The sequence below is a fragment of the Bidens hawaiensis genome, unplaced genomic scaffold (assembly GCF_021521415.1).
Source record: "Bidens hawaiensis isolate Kalapana, Puna unplaced genomic scaffold, B.hawaiensis_p1.1 tig00051343_1, whole genome shotgun sequence".
NCBI lineage: Eukaryota > Viridiplantae > Streptophyta > Magnoliopsida > Asterales > Asteraceae > Bidens > Bidens hawaiensis.
This window is the reverse complement of record NW_027499201.1, coordinates 31,360-54,151: the sequence shown is the minus strand read 5'-3', so window position 1 is coordinate 54,151 and position 22,792 is coordinate 31,360. Positions and strand designations below refer to the sequence as shown.

The 22,792-nt window shown below is 36.6% G+C and overlaps 3 protein-coding genes and 2 pseudogenes across 3 annotated transcripts; 1 reads left to right on the top strand and 4 right to left on the bottom strand.

Annotated features, from left to right (window-relative positions):
• Positions 1–848: 848 nt before the first annotated feature.
• Positions 849–1,887, bottom strand: LOC143598989 (protein SAR DEFICIENT 4 pseudogene; annotated as a pseudogene).
• Positions 1,888–3,883: 1,996 nt separating this feature from the next.
• LOC143598995 (heat shock protein 83-like) lies at positions 3,884–6,916 on the bottom strand. The gene is made up of 3 exons (XM_077077069.1): positions 6,590–6,916; positions 5,549–5,829; positions 3,884–5,449 (listed from the first exon to the last, which is right to left on the bottom strand). Exons 1-3 carry the CDS (start codon positions 6,852–6,854, stop codon positions 3,899–3,901), a joined length of 2,097 nt encoding a protein of 698 aa, XP_076933184.1. The 5' UTR covers positions 6,855–6,916; the 3' UTR covers positions 3,884–3,898.
• Positions 6,917–8,862: 1,946 nt separating this feature from the next.
• On the top strand, positions 8,863–10,488 carry LOC143598994 (uncharacterized). Its single transcript, XM_077077068.1, has 2 exons — positions 8,863–8,998; positions 9,498–10,488. Exon 2 carries the CDS (start codon positions 9,866–9,868, stop codon positions 10,388–10,390), a length of 525 nt encoding a protein of 174 aa, XP_076933183.1. The 5' UTR covers positions 8,863–8,998; positions 9,498–9,865; the 3' UTR covers positions 10,391–10,488.
• A 158-nt stretch (positions 10,489–10,646) lies between these two features.
• LOC143598993 (deSI-like protein At4g17486) lies at positions 10,647–12,864 on the bottom strand. Its single transcript, XM_077077067.1, has 4 exons — positions 12,561–12,864; positions 11,358–11,619; positions 11,224–11,291; positions 10,647–11,124 (listed from the first exon to the last, which is right to left on the bottom strand). Exons 1-4 carry the CDS (start codon positions 12,693–12,695, stop codon positions 10,852–10,854), a joined length of 738 nt encoding a protein of 245 aa, XP_076933182.1. The 5' UTR covers positions 12,696–12,864; the 3' UTR covers positions 10,647–10,851.
• A 2,979-nt stretch (positions 12,865–15,843) lies between these two features.
• On the bottom strand, positions 15,844–18,299 carry LOC143598992 (putative receptor-like protein kinase At5g24010 pseudogene; annotated as a pseudogene).
• Positions 18,300–22,792: the final 4,493 nt, after the last annotated feature.

Below are 22,792 nucleotides of genomic sequence, written 5' to 3'. Positions count from 1 at the left end.
TCAAGATTACCAGATCATAATAAGCTTGGATACAACTGAAAAGATCGGAGAGATGGAGTTGACAGGTAAGCAGCGTCTGGTTTGATGTCTGGTATGTAATTACATGTTAAAGTAAATCATTTTATGAAAAAGAGGTCAAAAGGCATTAAAAGTCAAACCAAACCAACCTGACCCGCACCAAAATTGTTTGTTTTGAACCGAACCCATTATGATTTTGAGTTGTTACTCGAAGTAACATGCCCATTTCCCCCTTTTCACTAGTGTAGCTGTGCTGCCTGTGAACTTAACTTAAAAATTCATGCATCCTTAACCTCATTTGTTTTGGGTAATTTTGTCTCTCTTCTTAAGTTGTGTCAAATGATCTGGTAGACTGCCGGGATCAGCTTCCTGCTGGTGTTCCTATTCAAGGCGTTCTTAGACATGCATTTGTTTGGACATACAATTTAACGACGAAGAAACAGATCAGGAGGGTTAAACCTGATGCTATTGCACATCTGGCTGCCAAAATCATATCTCGTCTTAAAAAGAGGGCTATTCTCCTAAATTCGACATGCCTCATGCTTTTGCTTCTTTATAAATTGCACAAGATCATTAGAGATATCATTTTGTTGTTAACCATTTTTATGCAAAGTTTATATGTTTTTTGCAGGCCTCCTCATAACACAGTGCAGAGAGACAGTTGAACAACTTACTGTTTCCAAGGTTCCCAGGCAAGCAACGGAAGCCGAAAGAAGCCCATGAAACCAAACTCTAATAAAATGCAAGCAATAAATTTGAACAGAGCATGCCATTTTTCTATGCAGTTTCATCACGATTAACACTTAATAGTCGCATAATACACCACGTTGTAGCCAACAAATCATTCGATTGATTTGAACATTTATTACAAGGCTGTGTTTGGCATTGCCTACAGAAGTTGTTTTATTTGTATTGGATAAGAAATCCTAATCCCAAACATCACCTAAACCATCAAATAATCTAAATCATCTTATACTTAACATGCAAAATACTAATACCGAGATGCAAAATGAGTACCAGTTCACTCTCAGTTTCGCTTATGAAAGCTTTCGTACGCTAATTGAGCACTCAACAGATCGACAACAGCTGACCCAACCGAAACAAACACAGTAATCTCCTTATCATCATTCCTCCCACTCTTGTCCACTTTAATCAACTCCACCAAATCCCCTTCAATCTCCTCCTTGGTCATCACGCCTCGTTTGAACGCCCCAACCAACTCCCCCGCCTCCACAACCGCCGCCTCATTATCAACAAACACCCTCCCTCTCCTGACCGCCTCATCATCACACTCCCTCATCGTCGGCTTATACGACCCCACCAAATCCAAATGCGCCCCCGCCTTCAACCACTTCCCATACACCAACGGCGTCTCCGAACACGTGGCGCAGCTCACTATATCCGCCATCGCCACCGCGTACTCAATATTCTCACAATCTTCAAACCGCACCCGCTCCATCCCACTCTCGTTCCTCAACTCGTCCACCAAATGTTTCGCCTTGAGCGGGTTTCGGTTCCAAATAATAACATGATTAATACTCGGGCGGGCGGTTAAATGCGCCTTGATCAAATGCGGAGCTAACGCTCCGGCACCGATCATAAGCAAAATCTGGGACATGGGTTTTGATAAAAAGAGAGAGGCGACGGCGGAGACGGAGGCGGTGCGGCGGAGGGTGAGTTCGGTGCCGTCGATGGAGGCTAGGGTTTGGCCGGTGATGGAGTTGAATAAGACGTAGCTGGCGTGGACACCGGGGAGGTTTAAGTCGGAGTTGTTGGGGTGGGTGGTGACGAGGTGAAAGGGAGGGTGGAAGGGTTGGTGGACCAGGCGGGCATGAGGAGGAGTGGATTGGAAGTGGGTGATGAGGGATTGGTATGTCAGGAGGGAGTGGAGTGGAGTGGAGTGGAGTTGATGAAGATTGGTGAGTCGCCGGTGGGTGGGTTGTGGTGCTGCTTACGGTGGCCATTTGATGATGGTTTGATTGGAGGTGTTTAGGAATTTGGTGGAGAAATTGTTTATATTCTGTGGATGGTTTTTCCGGTCAATGGTCGCCTTTTCAATCTCATGCACCACATTTCCCTGTCATTATGAGTTTCGTATCATATTGGTAATCCCAAATTTTCTCATCTCAATTTTCATATAAACTTTGTAATGGTACCGGACCGACCGAAAATGTTATCTGATCTAATTAAAAAATTATAGTAATAAAATAAGTAGGTAGCAATGGATATTTTTATTGAATTGGGAAACAGAGAAAATTCAGAAGAGGTGAGAGAGAGAGAGAATACATAGTCAATAATCACTCATACCCTCACACCTTCCTACACACCCTTATTTATCCATGCTGTAAGTTTGTTAAGCAAATACTGATGTGGCTAGATATCATTCTTTTTATTTTGCTGGAAGCTTCCTAGACCGTAGGCTCCTTCTGACCTCCACAATACCCACTGGACCATTCTCTATTGTTGGATCCATTTGGCCCACAACAGAAAATGTTTGGTTCAATGCTGGTATCGTAAACAAAAATTCGATGTTGGTACTGAATTCATTTTCAATATGGATAGTTTCGTATCATATTGGCACTAACGCTGTGTTCCCGAGTTCATTTAAGAAAAGAAATGTATGGAAAAAAAAAATTTCTCCTTTTATCGTATCTTCTCTTTTTCTTCAAAAAGATAAAAATTCTTCTATTTTACTCATCATTTTCTCTTCCCTCCCCTCCTTTTCTTTCTTTAAATGAAACTCGGAACACCTCTTTTAAATTTTCCTTCCTTTTCCTTTCTTAAATGAAACTCGAAAACAACATATTTTTTTCCATCCCTCATTTTCCTTCCCTTTCCTTAGTACTGATTCCAAATTTTCCGATCTCAAATTTCATTTCATATAAACTTGGTAATGGTACCGGACTGAAACTCTTCGGTTAACAGTACCATAAGCTAAAATTCAATAAATACGGGTATCAGTCCTGAATTTCCCAATCTTAATTTTTCTTAAAAATCTAGTACTAGTACTGGTACCAAATTGCTTGTTTTAATACCAGTACCTGATACCATTTGCTTATCCATTTGTGTTATGGCTCGTAAGTCATAAGGCATTACAATTGACTGTAAGGGGATATTTAACAAGTATGTTGATTTTTCTTTTATCTTTTATAGAAGATGCAATAAATAGGCATATAACTAAAACACCCGCTTCCCCTTAAATCCATTTTGCTTTATTCATGTCAATTATAATTGCATTATAAGTCATCTAGTTTGGAAAGAGTTGAAAGGACAGAAAACTAGTTCACAACGGGTGAGGGAATGCACTTGTAATTGAATCATTCATTCGGATCTCTTCATATGCAGACATGCGGTTGGTGTTCCGAAAATGCACTGGTTTTATAAATTCAGACTTACCAAATCACCAAATCCGAAAACGCACTGGTTTTATAAATTTAGACTTACCAAATCACCAAATCGTTTTGACACTGATATGGCATCCAGGTTCATATTTGCTGTTGGCGATCACAACCCGTCTTTTACAATTTCTATCTTGATTGATTTCTTTATTTTTTTTCGCTGTATAAACATCCTGTGTGGTGTGAAACTGAGTCACTGGCCTCTCAGTTTATGTTATGTTATTGTTACATGTAGAACGGTTTTTACCAACTGTTTTAAATTGTTATTACACTTACAAAATGTAAATGTCACATGCGCAGGCACTTTGATTCAAAACATTAGATTTATATTTCCAACATATTACAAAGAAGGAACATGCACAACTCAAGTCTTAGACCCAAAACACTACATCATGAAGACACTCCATATGCTGAAAACAGAAAACAAAAACCGACCCACTTTTTAGACAAAACAAGAAAACAAACAACCTTGATACCTAGAATTAATCCACTTCTTCCATCTTGCTTTCCTCAGCACCTTCCTCCTCCAAAGCAGGCATATCCGCATCCTCCTCACCTTCTTCCTCATCAATGCTCAAACCCAATTTCAACATCCTGTGAATCCTCCCACCAAAGGTGTTCGGGTCCTCCAAACTGAACCCTGATGTCAGCAACGCTGTCTCAAACAAGAGCAGCACCAAATCCTTCACCGACTTGTCATTCTTATCCACCTCAGCCCTCTTCCTGAGTTCCTCCATAATAGCATTATCAGGATTAATCTCCATCGTCTTCTTGGAAGACATGTAAGCCCCCATGCTACTGTCTCTTAGAGCCTGCGCCTTCATAATCCTCTCCATGTTAGCCGTCCACCCGTACTCACCCGTCACCAGACAGCATGGTGAATCCACAATCCTATCCGACACCACAACCTTCTCCACCTTGTCTCCCAATATGTCCTTCATTGTCTTGCACAGATTCTCAAATGACTTTTTCTTCTCTTCCCTCTTCTGCTTCTCTTCCTCTGTTTCATCTTCGAGCTTCAACCCTTCTTTCGTTGCGGATACAAGCTTCTTTCCATCATATTCTTTCAACTGGCCGACCGCATATTCATCAATTGCGTCAACCATGAATAGAACCTCATAGCCTTTCTTCTTCAGTCTCTCCAAGAAAGGTGAGTTCTCAACCGCCTTTTTGTTCTCACCCGTGATGTAGTAGATATCTTTCTGTCCCTCTTTCATTCGGGTCACATAGTCCTTCAAGCTGGTCAACTCATCACCACTTTTGGTAGAATGGTACCTCAGCAAATCAGCCAGCTTGCTCCTGTTCTGGCTGTCTTCATGGATACCCAACTTCAGATTCTTGGAGAATGCTTCATAAAACTTGTTGTAATCATCCTTGTTTTCAGCTATCTCATTGAACATCTCAATGCATTTCTTGACAAGATTCTTCCTGATCACCTTCAGAATCTTGTTCTGTTGAAGCATCTCACGCGAGATGTTAAGTGGCAAGTCATCAGAGTCCACGACACCTTTCACGAACCCGAGGTACTCAGGGATCAGCTCGTCACAGTTGTCCATAATAAACACCCTTCTCACATACAACTTGATGTTGTTCATCTTCTTACGTGTGTCAAACAGGTCAAATGGAGCCCGTTTAGGCACGAACAGGATCGCCTTGAACTCAAGCTGTCCTTCAACCGAGAAGTGTTTCACGGCTAGATGTTCTTCCCAGTCATTGGTCAAGCTCTTGTAGAAAGCAGCGTATTCTTCCTTAGTAATTTCTTCCGGTTTGCGAAGCCAGATCGGTTTTTGCTTATTGATAAGCTCCCACTCATGAGAAACCTCCTTGATCTTCTTCTTCTTGCCCTTATCCTTCTCTTTCTCTTCATCAACTTCCTCAATGTCACCTTCCTCTTCTTTCTTAACCTCCTCATCTTCATCATCACTGATTTCCTTTTCGGTTGTCTTCTCGGTCCACAGATAGATAGGATAGCTGATGAATTCAGAATGCTTCTTCACCAGATCCTTAATCCTTCTTTCCTCTAGATACTCCAACTGCAAAATGTAAAAACAAACAACCATTTAACATACACATTTCACCGACAAAGACGGCATATTATGTCATTAAACAACGTCATCAAATTACATAATTACCTGATCCTCTTTGAGGAAGAGGGTAATTTTGGTGCCTCTACCAAGTTGCTCCCCTTTAGTATCCCGCGTGACGGTGAAAGAACCGCCGGCTTGTGACTCCCAGATGTATTGCTCGTCGTCATTGTGCTTTGTGGTAACAATGACCTTTTCTGCGACCAGATAAGCGGAATAGAAACCGACACCAAACTGGCCAATCATGCTAACATCAGCCCCAGCCTGAAGTGCCTCCATGAATTCCTTGGTTCCAGATCTTGCAATTGTCCCCAAAGTGTTCACCAAATCTACATAATAATAATAATAAAATGCATCAGTATTCTATATGTGAAAACAATTATAGCATAACTACTTTCACACAAATAATACATTGCCTACAGAAACATATAACAACCTCATAAGGCTTAGTTAATCCAGATTTTAAACTTATAAATTAGACCTTGTTTTACCGCCTAATAACTAAAACAAACTACCAAATAATATCTTAATTGAAAACATTGAAAGCAGAAGGTTAATATACATTTTCTTCCTTAGGTTTAACTTTTAATTAACAATTAAGCATATAACGAATCAATGTAACAGTACAATTAAGACATGCATCTGAAGCCCTGTAATTAGATGCAACAGCTTACCTGTTTTGATGATAATACATCGTTTGCAGGAATATATAACAAGTTTCAAAAGGCTTAATTAATCTAAATTACGTTATTATAACTTATAATTAACCTTTTAATTGTGTTACCGCCTAATAACTGGAACTAATTACCAAATAATAAAAATCTAGGGTTAGAATATAATATATACTTTCTTCGCTAACTTTTTAACAATTATGAATCATTATGAATCAAAATAACATTGCTAAACAAGTAACGCATGCATATGCTTAACAACGCCTAATATTCTGAACTAATTAGCAAATAATAATATGCTTTCTTCGATAACATTTAACAATTGGTTCTAATCAACTATTCAATTAAGGCATGCATGCTATGCTAAACAACAAAGTAACATAATGAATCACAACTAGAAGCTAAATAACATACATACCTGCTTTGGTCATTCCGACACCGCTATCAATAATCGACAACGTCTTGTTGACCTTATCAGGAACAAGCCGGATAAAGAGCTCGGGTTGGGCATCGAGCTTGGTCTTGTCGGTCAAGCTCTCGAAGCGGATTTTATCCAAGGCGTCAGAAGCATTGCTGATGAGCTCTCGAAGGAAGATCTCCTTGTTGCTGTAGAAGGTGTTGATGATTAGACTCAGCAGCTGGTTGATTTCGGCTTGGAATGCGAACGTCTCTGCCTCAGCCATTAATTGTTTTGAGAGTGTGATTGATTTGTTTTGTTGAGAGAATTGAATTAGAATTTTTAGTGTGCTTTTTTTTTTGGTGATGAGAGGTGTGGGATTGAGGGGTTTTATATATATATGTGTGAGGAAGGTGGTGGTGGTTCTAGGAGGTTCTATGGTGCGTGAGGTTATGACTTATGAGTGAGGTCGGGGTTGTTCTGGATGATTCTACGTTTCTCGCGACTTACTACAACTGTACGAGTCTTCACACGATGTCGTTTTGAAGCCTTTGTACACAGTTTTTGAGCCGGCTAATTATTTTGTATTTATGGTTTAATAAATAAACTAAATAAATGATGTACTTTAAAAAAATAATAATGTGATGTTTTTTTTAAGTGAGTTATGTTTGCATAATTTATTTAAAGAACTGAATTTGCAAATAAAGGTTTATCGAATTTAAAGATTAAAACATTTCATATAAAATTGAATTTATAATGTAGAATTTATGTGACAAGACAGTAAAAATAATCTAAAGTATAACACTACGACTATCATATATGGATCAAATCACTACATGTGGCATCACACTACCCACCAGTCCACCACCCTTGTTGCATTAGGCAACATAAACACAAACCACCAATCGGTCATCATCTCCGTCATCGCCATCGACATTTCATGCTAATGAACGTCACCACCACCTAGCCACTGCTTCTATCGTCACCTTCTTCGCCCCATCCACCCATGGATTTGGTATTTATGTATTTTTGATGGATTGGTATAATATTTTTATTAAAAGATCCGACCTAGTCTAAATTAAAATTCTAAAATTACCTAATGACAACCATGAAAAATACTAAAATAGTCATTCTACGAAATTTATTGGTTTGTATGTTTACATTGAGATAATCTATTTATCTATTTATTATGATTAAGTTTGCACTAAAGCCAGTCATTTAACAATTTACACATTGGATCAAGCTGTAGTGTAGGTTAGTTAAGCCTATATCAAGAGACACAGCCCATTCACAGTGGGCTTAAAACCCATATTGAGGAAACAACATGAACAGTTGACTTTTGGCCACCATATAGTACATTATTGATTAGTACCCATGCCATATTGGCCTGGGACTTGTATGATATGAGCAAGGTTAGCTGAGCAAGGTTAGCTATAAAAAAAGTTATAATAAAGGAATGGATTGAAGAACATATGAAAAAGATTTTTCAATGTTTGTAATTCATGTTATCTTACGTTGGAGATGAACAACATTATTGGTTGATATTGTATTAATACGGACTTTATTAATGATTTATTGAACCGAAGTGCCATATAGGTTTTATACGAATTATTTAAAAGGTTAATTTGTGAATGAAGCATATATGTCTTCTGGTTTGCATACGACATGAGGATCTAAAAAATAAACCGAGTGAAGACTATACATGTTAACCAATACATGACTGGGTTTACAATGCTTGAGTTTACAAACCAACTACATTGATCATTCTTAAGTCTGAATAAGCGAAAACACAAACATATTACGACTTAATGTAGTATGCATTGCAAAAGTTGACCGAACCTCAATCAGAAATTTGCCACAACAACAATTTGAATCAAGTTAAAAAAGAAATATAGGTAGTCAGTCATATACCCATTGGAGATACCTTAGACCCCATAACTATTTACTTCCTATAATAATGCTTTGCTCTATCTTTACACTAAAGTCTTTTTAAACTAAGATATCATCCGTTAGCATGTATTTTTAATTATTTCTAATGTTAGTTGTTATTCACCAAACTTATTATACAAATAGACGAATAGTACCTCAAGGACATAACCAAAGCTTGAAGCTACATTGGCAGTTGACTTAACAGAACAAGAATTCCTAACGCCGTTAACCTTACACACATCCAACGGTCACAAATCCATCACCCAGCGGCTTGCTAATCCACCTTTTAACGGCGTAATGTTAACGCTTGTTTCGGTCTGTTAAATTACCGAGTTACCCTTTACATATCCAAATTGTCGATGATATCATGTGACCGACCGTGCCTTATAATATCATCATCATCATCGTCATCACATCTACGTTGCTCTTTCCTCTTGCTTAGGTTTCATCTTCAGATCCAACTACCAACCCCCAATTCCAATTCACTTTCTTCTTACCAAGGTTTGTTTGATCTTCAATTCAATTGCATATTATTTGATTCCCATCAATTTAGTATTGACTACATGATTGATTGCTTTCGTTTCACGGATCTTTTATTCGATTTCTTGTTTTCTTTACTGTTCTCGTATTACCCAATTGTTGATTTTAATTCGGTCGGTTAATAACCCTTAAATTAATCATAATTGTAATCATAATTACAACAAATTAGGTGAGAATTCATGTTATTGTGTTTTTTCTATGTGTCAATTGTATATAATTCCCAGTGTTGTATAATCGTCACTCGGGAGGTGGGTTAGGGACTAGCGATTAACCGGGATTAATAGGATTGTAACTTTATATGTAGTTTTTCAAATATACATATATATATATATATATCAAATTTTATATATAAAATTATAAATTTCTAATTTTGTCCGATTTTGATCATATAGCGATTAATCGGCACCTAAGACCTTGACTATTTCACATCTTTGATAGTGTTGATCTGATTTTCTTTCAGGTTATTGTGCCATGTGAATTTGAACAAGAGTAGTATTCATCGTTCGGTTACTTATTTATTAGATTTGTGCTACACGAAGGCTTTGGTAAATCAAGACAGAATGGTGCCAAGGGGTGGTTTAATTGGTGGTCGATGTTTGATTACGCTTTCTCCCGTTCTTTCCGTTTGGGAATGTAGTATTCGTAAAATGAGGTATTCGTTCAGACCTGAGTGGGTGTAGCAGCGGGGAAAAGAGTGACCTTTACGTTTTTTATTAGTCTTTCGGTTTATAGTATTAGATAGCAAAAGAAATAAACAATCATAAATCATAGATGTTTTTTACTTTTTAGTGTTGAAAAAAGTTTTAGTTTTTATAGAATTAAGATATAATGGAGTGTGGTAAGGCACCGGCTGGTGTAAGGAAAGGTAAGAAGAAGCAAGTGAAAGACGAGTTGGACCGTATCAAACAGGCTGAGAAGAAAAAAAGGCGGTTGGAGAAAGCCCTTGCAGCATCCGCAGCCATTATTTCGGAGCTTGAAAAGAAGAACCAGAAGAAGAAAGAAGAGCAACAGAGGCTGGATGAAGAGTGTGCTGCAATAGCCGAGGCGGTTGCTTTGCAGGTCCTAATTGGTGAAGAATCAGACCAGTCATGTGTTCAGGAATGGTATCCATGGGGATCATGTGATCTTAATCATACCAGAATGACATCACACACTGATCTTTTGAATGGAGATTGTTGTGATGGGTCCGGTCCATCTGGACACCAATGGAATGGATACGGGTATTATGTGAGCGATGTTCAGGCACCTTATGTTATGGAGAGAGATTGGGAAGCATCAGAAGCCATTTCTTCACTCCAAATTGCAGATGATGGTGTCAATGCCTTTGTTTTTAATAGAATGCTCAGAGGGTGAATGCTTGCTTCTTCAAGTGTTGGTTTGTTTTGTGTGTATTTAAATGGACCTTGATGAATTCGCGTTGTTTGTTCGTTCGATCTTGTTTCTTCTTGAAATTGTTGTTAACTAGAGTGATGCTTTTTTTTAATAATATTAAATAACAGATTTGAAAGTTAAGCTTTGATGTTATTGACACATATGGTTTGCAGTTATGCTTCTTTTGTTCATACTGCAATCAAATATGAAACTTCGATTCACGAGCTTAGGTTTATATCAGACCATCATAATAATACCAGTATATATGCATTTCATTAATAGCAAAAGTAGGAGAATTAGCAATACAAGAAAGAATTCAGTTTTAAACGAATTTATGCATGAATTAAAAGAAGAAGAAAACAGTTGCAAATCACACATAAACCGAAAGAAGGTTTATCCTGTCCATAAAACTAGTACACACGTTACAAGCAGTACCAAATGTTTTACATGTCGCGTGACCTTGGGGACGCCGTTTGTCTTAGCAGTTGTGGTTTCTGAACTTGGTCGTCTCCATTTTCAAGTGTAGCACTAGTTGATGGTTTTGCTCCAGCAGCCACAAGATTTTTAAACCATTGTTGGAATCTAGGGTTGCTTCTGTTGGTATCACCAGGGGAATCCGAAAACCCCTGAGTGGCATTATTCTTTGAAGTGATGCCAGAAAGAAATCGATATGCCACTTTGCTAGCAGTCACAATCTCTGTTTTAGCTTGTCTAAACTATAATCATTTGAAAGAAAAAAGCTAGTTAGGTAAAAAAGAAATTTAGCACATAAACACAAAAATAATATCATAACACAGGACATAACTAATGCTCACCCGCATAGCTGTGGTTTCGGCTATTTCTACAGCAGTGTCACCAGCATTAGCAAACCTGTTCACCCAACCTAGCAGTACAAAATCATCTATAAACATAATGGTTGCAGGTTTTTGAAAGAAAGTGATAAACCAACCTGGAAGTTTAGAGACGCCCAGGCTTTCACAAAAGTCGTTGCAAAAGTGATTGCAGTTTTTTGACAGTAAGTCGTAACAGTTTCCGGGCCATTCTCTGCTAAGCTCCCTCAGGATCTGGTTAACCTTAGATTTGGTTAAGTTTGTTTTCCCTAGTACAATACTTTCACGATATGTGTACATCGGGTTCTTTCTAGCAGGGCAACTGAAAACTCCAGTGCCTTGCTCGCAGAACCCGAATGACCATTCATCTTCTCCATAAACCTGTCATAACAAACACATTACGTTGATGTTTGCACATGTTAAAGTTTAACATTCATTGTGGAATAGAAGAAATACAATGTCTGGATAACAAATATAAGGCTGCAAGAATAATGACTCTGAAAAGTGTCATCAATTATAAGGTAATTCATACTGGCATACTGCTAATGTTTACTCATGTATGTAATGACAATTTATAATTTATATAGGGCTTTCATTCCAAATTGAAGCACCCTCGTCTCCACGATCATATACAGAATAATAAAAAGAGATAACCAAGAACAATCAAGATTACTTCATGCTGTTAGGATCTCAGTTATGGCAAACAGTCAACACGCACACACTCAATATGCAGAAAATAAATGAACACGAGAAAGGGGTTTATGTGGTTTGGTCTAAGCTAACCTATGTCCAACTGTCCAAGGGCTGCAACCCGACAAACCCTTACACTCGCAGACTGCCATTTTAAGGTTTAGGGCTATAGGCCCTCAGAAGACGTGAGATGCCTTGCTGCCATCCAGGCCCTCCGGCGAGATTCCGACCAGATTACGGTCAGAATTCGCCATTCGGTGAGATTAGGCCAAATCTTGAACATTCCAGTAATAATATTTTGCAAATTCCGGGCAAGCTAGTTTGAAACATCCAAAAATGGCATCGGACCATCCCAAACTAACCCTAAACAAGCCTAAAACATGTATGCCTAATTGTCTATGCTATGTGTCTTGCTTATCTCAGGCCCTCGCTTCTTAAACGCCTTTGGCAACTATGCTTCTATCTCCATTGCCTTGTTATACATACATAATCATAATAAGAGAGAACTAAATTCAACATGATAAACTTCTATATATACTTTAATAATTAATAATCAACTCTAAGACTAAGTTAACCAACTAAAATTATTAAATTAGAAAGAGAAATTGAAACCCTAGAGTAGAATAGAAAACCTGAACGGCGCTGTGGAAAATGCCGCCGAGACCGATGCGGTCTTTGAAGAACCTGTTGATGTTGAGGATGGTGTTGTTGGTATTGTCTGAACCAGTATTCGTTATATCATACACATGGAGTATAACCTCCGTCATCTCTATCTATTTCTTCTTCCTCTTTCAATTCCACAACCAAAAGTTTAAGATCAGATAACAAAATAAACGAGGCTTTGTTTATTATTATCCTCAACTATTATTTCATTTGTAGGAGTGGATGGATGCTCCATTTCTTTCTCTCTCTGTTTCCTAACTTTCTTTCTACTTGTTTATTCAATATTCATTTCATGTTTCTATATATTTTTAATTATTTGAATATTCTATATTTTAACCTCTTTTCGTTCCGTGTGATCTTTAAGAAACGGCCCTAACGTGCGTCTCCCGTACACGAAAAGAATATTTATGTTCCAAGTTCCTTTTTTTAAGAACGGTGACTTTCTTGTATTTAGACTATCATACTTTTTAAATTTGGAGAGTCCTGATACCCCTTTCTGGTCAGACTATGTTGTCTTAACCGGACTCACGCTGACTTCAAAGTTTGGCTTGGGCGTTCCCCCGGAAAACCATACCGTCGACTGCCACTTGACTATCGTTGTGCCACCATGAGGGCAAAATCCTCTGACGTAACACAAGGTAAGACGAAAACCCGAGTGGGCTCAGAGTTCATGTCCTAAGTTCCTAACCTATTGATAGTTTTTTTTATTTATTTTAATAAACCAAGCTATTAATTCGTGGGTAGGTTTATCATCAAAGATAAATAAATACCTTTTCTTAATCAGTCTAGTTGGGTCTCATAGTCAGAATGGCCTTCTCGTGTCTTGATGTTTAGTATAGCATGACGTTAAGGCGTTTACCATGTCCAGAAGGGTCTCCTATTGTCTCGATGTTTAGTATGGACCTTCAACATGTCCACAAGTGCCTCCAAAGTCATTATGTTCAACTTGACCTAAAGTCAAAACGTTTAGAAGGGCGGGTCTCATAAGGAAGGATGTGAAACCTATCCTAACTTCAAAATGTTCAGAAAGACCTTCCAGAACAGGACATCCAGCCTGACTTAATATCTAGCTGATTTAGCATTCCCTAAGTTAGGAAGTCAAACCTTATATAACAAATTGGCTTGATAAAACATAATATTGGCTCGTTCAGCCGAATCGGCCCGTATTCATCATACATATAAGGATTTGATGCTTCCCCTTCTATAAATAGAGAACCACCACTTTGCTTAAGATCATCTCATCTGCAAGAGGCAAACATCCTCTTAGCATTTCAATCACTTTCCCATCTAGAATATAAATGCATTTCTTTTTTCCCGTTTAACCTGTAAATATTAGAATATCCTCATCATCTTTCGATGGCAGCTCCCCCTTTACTCAAAATGACATTTTCATTGTCTTTCCTTATTTACTCAAAGGGAGTCTTCCCATCATGACCCTCCCGGACAATCACATCCTCACTCCCTATCTCTTGCCTTCTATATATATGTACCCAAATGCTCATACACAATGAATATGTTTATATGCATGTTTGTCTCATTCCGATTACTAACTTGAGTGCCAGTGAGAGTTTTGGATATCTGGCTCCAGGTCACCTTCTAACAATTTTTTTGTTTGTTTACCGATTTGGAGCTAAGCTTAGGAATGTCAGACATGGACATAGTAGCAACAACTATATAAATTATATCAAAATAAATGGAAAAAATGAATTACCTATTCAAATTTATACAATGCATCTATATGAAAAATGACAAAATGATAGATTACACTTAAAATAGAAAACACAAATAGACACAAAAATACATAAAGAGATTAAACATAAGTGAAAGTTCACCTTATAACGTACAATTATGTATTTTTGTTAGCACGTCACTCTCATTATACCTCAAATCATAGTATACGTGTGCATATACACTTTATACGTATGCATAATATATTACACGTTCGTATATTATGTGCTATACATGCATATAATAGATGGTATAGAAAATACACGGAGGAGGACAACTAGAAAGTCACAAAAACATTTAGTTAAAACTTATTATTTATTATTAGGTTCCCTGAATAATGTATTACAGCTTATATATGAATACTTTTCTTCGATACCCTTAATCTCTACATTCAAATGTGTACATCGCATTTAATTGGATAATATTCAAAGTGTGATCCCGAAATGCTGGTATTTTACTCAAATGGACAAATAATTAGATGTGTGAACAAGACAAATTGTTTATGAGCTACTCAATATTAGTGTGATAACCATAAGGACTCATAACTAGATTTGTCGATGGGTCAACTTACTTGCGAGCTACTCAATATTAGTTTGTTAAATATTCAAACTAAATTAAACCTAAACAACTTCAAGCCAAGTTCAAGTGTTTTTCATCCCAAGCTTCATACACCTAATCTGATTGAATCCGTATCCATGGTTTTGAGCAACCCTGTTATTTATATAAATAAAATGCCACTTATATTATACAAAGCAATGCTGCCAATGCATCATGATTATGCTTTAGCAAACAAAGGGGACCAAAGTATACCAAACCCGTAAAATAGATATAGCATTATTAAAAGAATACACACCACGCGAAACAAATGTGGTTTCTTAACTATAAAAAGTGTTTTTTTTCCTTTCATGTCTATCTTATAAAAAGTTAATATCAAATATGCATTCAAATAATTCAAAATTTTTATATATACTCATTTCATTAAATATAATATAAATTTTTCGTCCTTAAATTCCAACTCTCTTGTCCTAAATACAAGTTTCATGAAAATGAAAGAAAAACTCACCAATTTAACTAATATATTTTATTTTATTTTATTTTATTTTATTTTATTTTATAAATATGATATTATAATAGACATAAATTATCCCTAGACGAGCCTACATGTCACCCCGTCATGTAAATAATCTTGACTTCTTGAGCAATACACATTACCCGTGAGTGGTATCTTTAGCTTGAATGCTTACAATGACAGCTAAACGCCATTATGATGACAACTTTTTCCATCTATTAAACATGATAAAATATACCATCAAAATAAATATTTATTTAATATGTTTATTCTGCCACGAACATTTATCTAATAAACATGTTTAGGATAGAAATGTACACTTTGTTATCCGAAATTCATCGCACTAGCAAAAGCAAGACGAGATTTAGCAATGTCGAACGTTGTTTTAAATGAGTTAGACACACCGTTATAATAAGTTTAGACACTCAGTTGTAATCAACAACTTCATTAACAAATCAACATACATTGCTCGAGCCAACACCATCCGCAATATTCGCACTGGTTTGATCGCTGCTTGTTGCATTCACGCTTTCGGCTTCTTGAAGCTGAAGCGCGTGTTCCAAGTTCCACAATACATCACCCATGGTTGGTCTATCAACACCATAATCCGCCAAACATTTCTCTGCTGTGTTCCCATAAATTTTCAAAGACTCCGGTTTTATCTGGTCAGCAATACGTGGGTCCACGATCCATTTAAGCAACCCTTTCTTCTACCACCGGACCGCCCACTCGCCCAAGTTGATCTCTTCACGACCCAGTAACGGGTCAACAACGGGTCGAGCACAAAGAACTTCAAAAAGCACGACCCCAAAAGAGTAAACATCTGATTTATCAGTAAGTTGCTGTCTTCGAAAGTACTCGGGATCTAAATACCCGAAACTACCCTTCACACCCGTGCTAACATGAGTCTCACTCGTACACGGGCCTGACCTCGATAGCCCAAAATCCGCCACTTTCACGAGGTAATTATCGTCAAGTAATATATTTGTAGACTTCACATCTCTATGAATTATACCTTGTGCCGAGCCCGTATGAAGATAATGAAGCCCACGCGCTGCCCCAATGCAAATCTCGAGCCGTTGTTTCCACGACAATGGTGGTAGATTCGACCCGTATAAGTGTTTCTTTAACGGGCCCTTTCCCATATATTCATACACAAGTATCATTTCAGACTGCTCTTCACAATAACCAACCAAAGAAACAAGATGCCGGTGTCGGATTTTGGACAAAACCGCAATTTCCCTCTGGAATTCCGGGAGCCCTTGTCTAGAACCCGACACGCCTCGCTTCACCGCAACTTTTAAGTTGTCACGAAGAACGCCTTTGTAAACTACACCGAATCCTCCCGACCCGATAATCAAACTTTTATCAAAATTATTCGTTGCGGACTGTATATCGACAAAAGGAATCTTTAAAGTGTTAGTATTATTCGTTCCTTCCGAATATTTACTATGCGAGCTCAGAGCCCGTAACGGAGTCCACCCGTTGCTCTCGGCCCGTCTCGTTTTCCCTCCAGTTTTCTTCCTCAATTTCAACAATCAAGATTGTTGATACCAAGCAACAAATAACAACTAACCCTCCAACAATCAAACAAATCAAAACCCAAATGTTCTTCTTTTCGGGTAAAGATTCCTGATCCTTAGGCTTCACTATCTTCATAATCTCCACACCGTTTAATATCGCATTCTTTCTCAAACTAGTACTCAAATCCGACGGGCCAACACTCACCTCCAAAACCCCGGAACCATCCGAATCAACAACGAAATCCGCATAAAACGAAGACGCCAACACATGAAACGACAGCAACGAAAGATCAAGATCCTTATACGTTAACAACCGATTAATAAACACATTGAAATACAACTGATTCAATGAAAGACTAACAATATCACAAAAATGCAACCGAACAAAATACCGAACACCACGACCCGAATCAACCGGAAACCCCCAAGTCAGATTAAACACAGAATTTATAGTCAAATTCCCTCTATTCATTTCCTGAGCTGTCATATAAACATTATCCGGAGCCACTTCTTTCGAAGCACCACCCGTTTGGTAATCAGGGGTTTGTATGGTGGAGACAATTTTCGCAGACGATTTTATTTTCAAAAACTCTTCATCAGGAACCCAATTCCTCCAAAGGGTATCATTAAAAGGTGTTATATTAACACCTCCAACATTAATTCTATAAACAGTTTCCAAAATCTGTGACGTCAGATTACCAAATTCTTGAATTCCGTCAACGGTAACTAGCTTTGCACCACCGTCAACAATAAGATCAATTGGAGCTGAGAACACTTCAATTGCATTAACAAACGAAAACCCATTATTATTTAACGGATTAAAGGTTAAATCGAAGTGGGTTTTACTTTTATCTATCATGAGAATAAATTCTGTAACAGTAGTGACGTCAGCTCGGAAATCGGTCAAAATTAAAACCCCGTTGACCGAAACAGTGAAATTGGAAGTGCTGAGATTGTAATTCAAGTAACTAAAAGGTGAAAAGTGTAGACGTACCAAATGGGTTCCGGTTGTATTAATATTGAAACGGTAAGTGGATACGGTAGTTAAAAGTCTAGCTGTGGTGTAAATGTGGAACGAATTCGGGTTAGGGTTTGGGTTAGAGAGAGTGAGTGATTTGTGTGAGGAGAGGAAACCCGACCCGGGTTGAATGGAATCGGATAGAAACTCTGCCGGCGAAAATGGTGTTGGTGTTTGAGCCGCAGGTGATTAGGAAGTTGTCTTGTGGTGTGAAGGCAATTGAGAGGTTAAAGATGAGTGTGAGAAACAGAGTTAGAGAGAGAAAGTGAGTGTTTATGGAATTTGTAGCCATTTTTTGATGATGATAAGTTTTGTGGATGATTGTATTGTAATTGTAAGAAGAATTAAGAAAGTGAGGAGAATTTAATGGCGGGATGCGAATAGAGAAGGTTGAAAAGGAGACGATGGTTAGTTAATGTGGATGACAATATGTGACTTGTGTGACTTGTGTTTTTCTTCGTCACATATGATGATGAGGATTGTAAAATACTAAAATGTAAACTACCCAAAACTGTTGGTGTCTACTATTTATGCCCGTAAAAATCCATACTAAGTGCAGGTTAATTATCGATTAATCGTGATTAATCTCAAATAATTGTTAGTTTCCTTCTTATCATCTAGCTAGCGATTACTATAATACTGATGATGCTATTTAATGATAAAAAAAAAACTATTAGCTAACTCGCCCTTTAACTTTGGTGTAGTAGTTTTAATTAGGGCCATCACTTTTACCTGAAACCGAACCTAAGAAAACCCGTGTCCGGACCCAAACTAACCCGACCCGAAAAATCTAAACCCGAACTGAAGTAATCTGGGTTGATTCTCAGGTCTAATTTATGGGTTTTGGGTCAACCTGAATAAACTTTTAGTTTTAAAACAAAATATATTTTTAGGTATAGTATGCTAACCCTAGCCGCTAAGGTTATCGGAATCCGTCCCTATCGACTATCCGACCCAGGTTGAGTGTTCTCGGTTCACCTTGTTTATTTATATTTTCTACTTATCACTAATAGCAACCGTACATTTTCTGCTTATGTTGGGCTTTTTTTTATTATGGTTTGACTTTGTTAAATTTTACTCTTTTTTTGAATTGTATTATCAGTTGATGTCGGTTTATTTTGGTTATTTATGTTACGAAGAAGAAGAATATGTAACTTTAATTTTAGCATTATAGTTTTCATTTATTTTTCAGTTTTTAAGAATACTTGAAACCCGATTAACCTAACCCGAATTACCTGAACCCGAAAAACCCGTGAGAGATTTGAGTTGGGTTTCGTATCAAGATTAAAAACTTTGAAACCCGAATAACCCGACCCGAAAAACACCCTAGGTTTAATCAAACAATTAAACTAAAGAAACAAAAGGAGTAATTGGTTGATTGAGGATAAAACCGACATCTCACTCCTCCATTTTATGTTGAACTTTTGGAGAAAATGGTTTTGACGCCTTCTTTGGCTATCGCGTAATGGGTTTGACATATGAAAGTTGATAGCATGGCAGGGGTTTGGTGCCCCATAAATTAAACAGTATACTTAAACTAAAATTAGAACACGATAAGGATTTTACTCGAATATTAGTTTATAGTCTAGCGATATCAATTGTTTAGTAAATAGTATTTATTTTTAATACTTTTAAAAACTCATCACATAATGCTACTCACTTTTAGTATTACTTACTCCATAACCATAACTGGTCACATATCAAATAGATTATAATTTACTCCATAACCATAATCAGTCACCTATCAATTAGATTATAAATAAGTTCTCTTTGAAGCTTATGGACATCCTTTATCTTTAACTATAAGTAGACCAAAAAAACAAACACACATGCTTATTCTCTAACGTGGCAAGAAGATATTATATGCACTTACATATACATATAACATATCACATCCCGTAATGTGCTAAATTGGGTGTCTTTAACACATCACTTTCAACTTTCAATATAGCATATGTATTTGTCATTAGATATGATAACACATTTACAAACAAGGAGTGCATGGGGCCAGAGTTCTAAACGCATTTGTTACTATATCTCTATTCTCATTTGATTTTCCATAAAGTTAATTTACATCTATGATATGATTGAAGATTTTAAATATTTGACTTTTCATTTTATTTTTGAACAACAAACTAACTATTTCTAAATATTCTAAAAAACAATCTATACGTGCACCTTGTAAGATTTGAACATTCTCCCTCTAAAATAAAGGGAATATACCTTACCAGTTACCACCACATCATATCCTTTGAAACGTTAACTTTTTCTTTGAAAGTTCAAAGTCTCTTTTTATTTTGAAACCAAATTGGTTCCTTTAATAGAAATATTAAGCTAAAGCCGCTTAAATATGGATTAAACACAAAAAAGTTTTTGGCCTTCAGCGAGGGTGGTTGTCAGGTTATGTGATGGTTGGTTGGGTGTTAGCATGCCACATGTTACTCATAATGTAATACATATGGTCGAGTTTTTCTTCTCCCTAAGGTGCATCTCTTTTATTTTAGAGGTGTTCAAATCTGTGCGTCTCTAGGTCACTTAAGAGCAGATTAGTTGCCGATTAAAATAAAAATAGTATAGTTCTTTCTTTGTTTTTGTCATATATACTTTATCCTGTTAATATTGTATGTAGATACACAAAGAGCCCCTAAACAACATTCATAAGGTACGCAATAAGTTACATAATTAGTCTTTCAAATTTAAATGATTAAAATGTCCTTCCAATTAACAGAATAATTAACAGAGATTGCTTTACACCCCAACCTCGCTACAAAATCAAAACGACAAACCTCAAAACTTGATACTCTTAAATTTAAGTTTGTAAAGAGTTATTTTATCGAAATCATATGAACCATACGTGTAATTAACTATTTAACTACAGCCGTTGTATGAGTGATTGGCGGAGAAGCTACTGTTTACCAAACTTTGAATGTTATGATTAAAGGTTTGTCGTATAAGTGGAAGATATACAATACTACTAGACCTTTTCTCTCTTTTGATGCGATCATGTGATTTTGTAGGGGCAAGAATTGACTTTTTTGCCAACTTCTACCGGATCCCAAGTATTATTATTACTCCATGTATATATTAAATACAGAGCACTTATTTTCGTAACATTGTTTTTTCCGTTTTTTCCTTTTTATAACGTTTTTCGATTTTATATTAACCGCGTGTTATAGATTTTGAATAATTAACTATCTTTTTAGTAATCCCTTTCGATTTTATATAAACCGCGTGTGTTATAATTTTTAAATAACTAGCATTTTTTTCAATAATTCATATTATACTTTTACATATATTTGCCATGCAATTTTTATTATTCTATAATTATAATTAAGATTTTTTAGTCAATGCATTATCATATTTATTAAATGAGTGATTATTTACATGTTTATTTTATGCATGCTATACCTACATGTATTATACTTGAGGTTGAAACTAAGTAAAGTAACACTGTAACAAGTAAAAGAATATATTTTCTAACCACAGTACACATGTTCAATATGACGTATAAAACAACATGTGTTTACGATAGTTGTGTGAAACTAAATTATAAGCTAAAACATATTTTCACCAAGTTAACCATTGTTTGAGAAAATTTATGTATTCACCTTGTCCTTGATTCTCATGCTCGCTAGTTACGACAACTTAAATGCTCCATAATAAGATATCACATAACCCTTCTTAAATCCCCAACATGATTTAGAACCTCTACGAGTCATTTACACCACAAAAACATCATAGGGTAAGCTACATTGTGTCACATTTCTACGATCAACTCACACCACAGTCTTGCTCCAGTTGGCACCTTTACTCCTGACTCTTTGCACTAATTCAATAACATGAAATACTTGGAATCTAAGTTAGCCGGTGTAAAAAACATAGTCAAACTAGACTCTTCAATGATTATAACAAGCCCAAGTTCACTTATTTTGAGGGAAAGTATCAATCAAAACTCCATACAATGGATTTTGAGAATGTCCTTAATGAGTGTTGTTCTCGGTGCACCATTAAGACTTATTGGTAGAGTGTTGTTCTCAGTCTTTTAGCTCTTCTTATTACAAACATACGAATAATTGAGTGTTTTGAGAGGGTCAAACAAACAAACAACTGAACCTGGTTTGGACCATCTTTAAATGGGTCAGACAGTTCGGGTGGTTGAACCGGGTCACGAACTATGCTCATACAAGGTTGCCAACCTATCTTTACGAGATTATGTTTGTAGTCAACAATAATCTCGCGAATTATCACAAGGTTTCTCCCACTCACCCATTACATTTTTTAAGTCCCATTGTATCCTTAAACCTTTATCTTAGGAAACAACATTTTCCTCAACTTCTTTCCCATTACCCTGAAGATTATGCTGATATGACAAACCATTCGTGTCTTTGTATTATAACCAAAATATTAATAAATAAATAAAAATAGATATAAGAAATTAAAAGTCAAAACTCATCAATAACGTTTTACATGTCAATGTAAGGTATTATAAAAGATGAAATTGGGTTTTTATTTTAATTTTAAGACATCTATTCATAAATTATATAAAATACTCATATGTCTCAGTACTGCTATTGGAAAATGTGAAATGGTATTAAGTTTATTTTTACTCACAATTTTTTTAGACAAAACTTTATAAAAGTTATCCAACTTTATATGCCATGTTATTTAATTTCATGTAACAGATAACCCGTTTGCAATTAATGAGATATAGTGTGGGATAAAATGAAAAGGAGAAGAGTATGGAAATAGGCATGGTAAGAGACTAAGGTGCTGTTTGTTTTTGCAGACATAAACTGTCTGCAAGCTTATTTCATCTGTTTTCATGTCTGCAACTGAAGATGTGGTCTGAAGATCTGCAAGCTG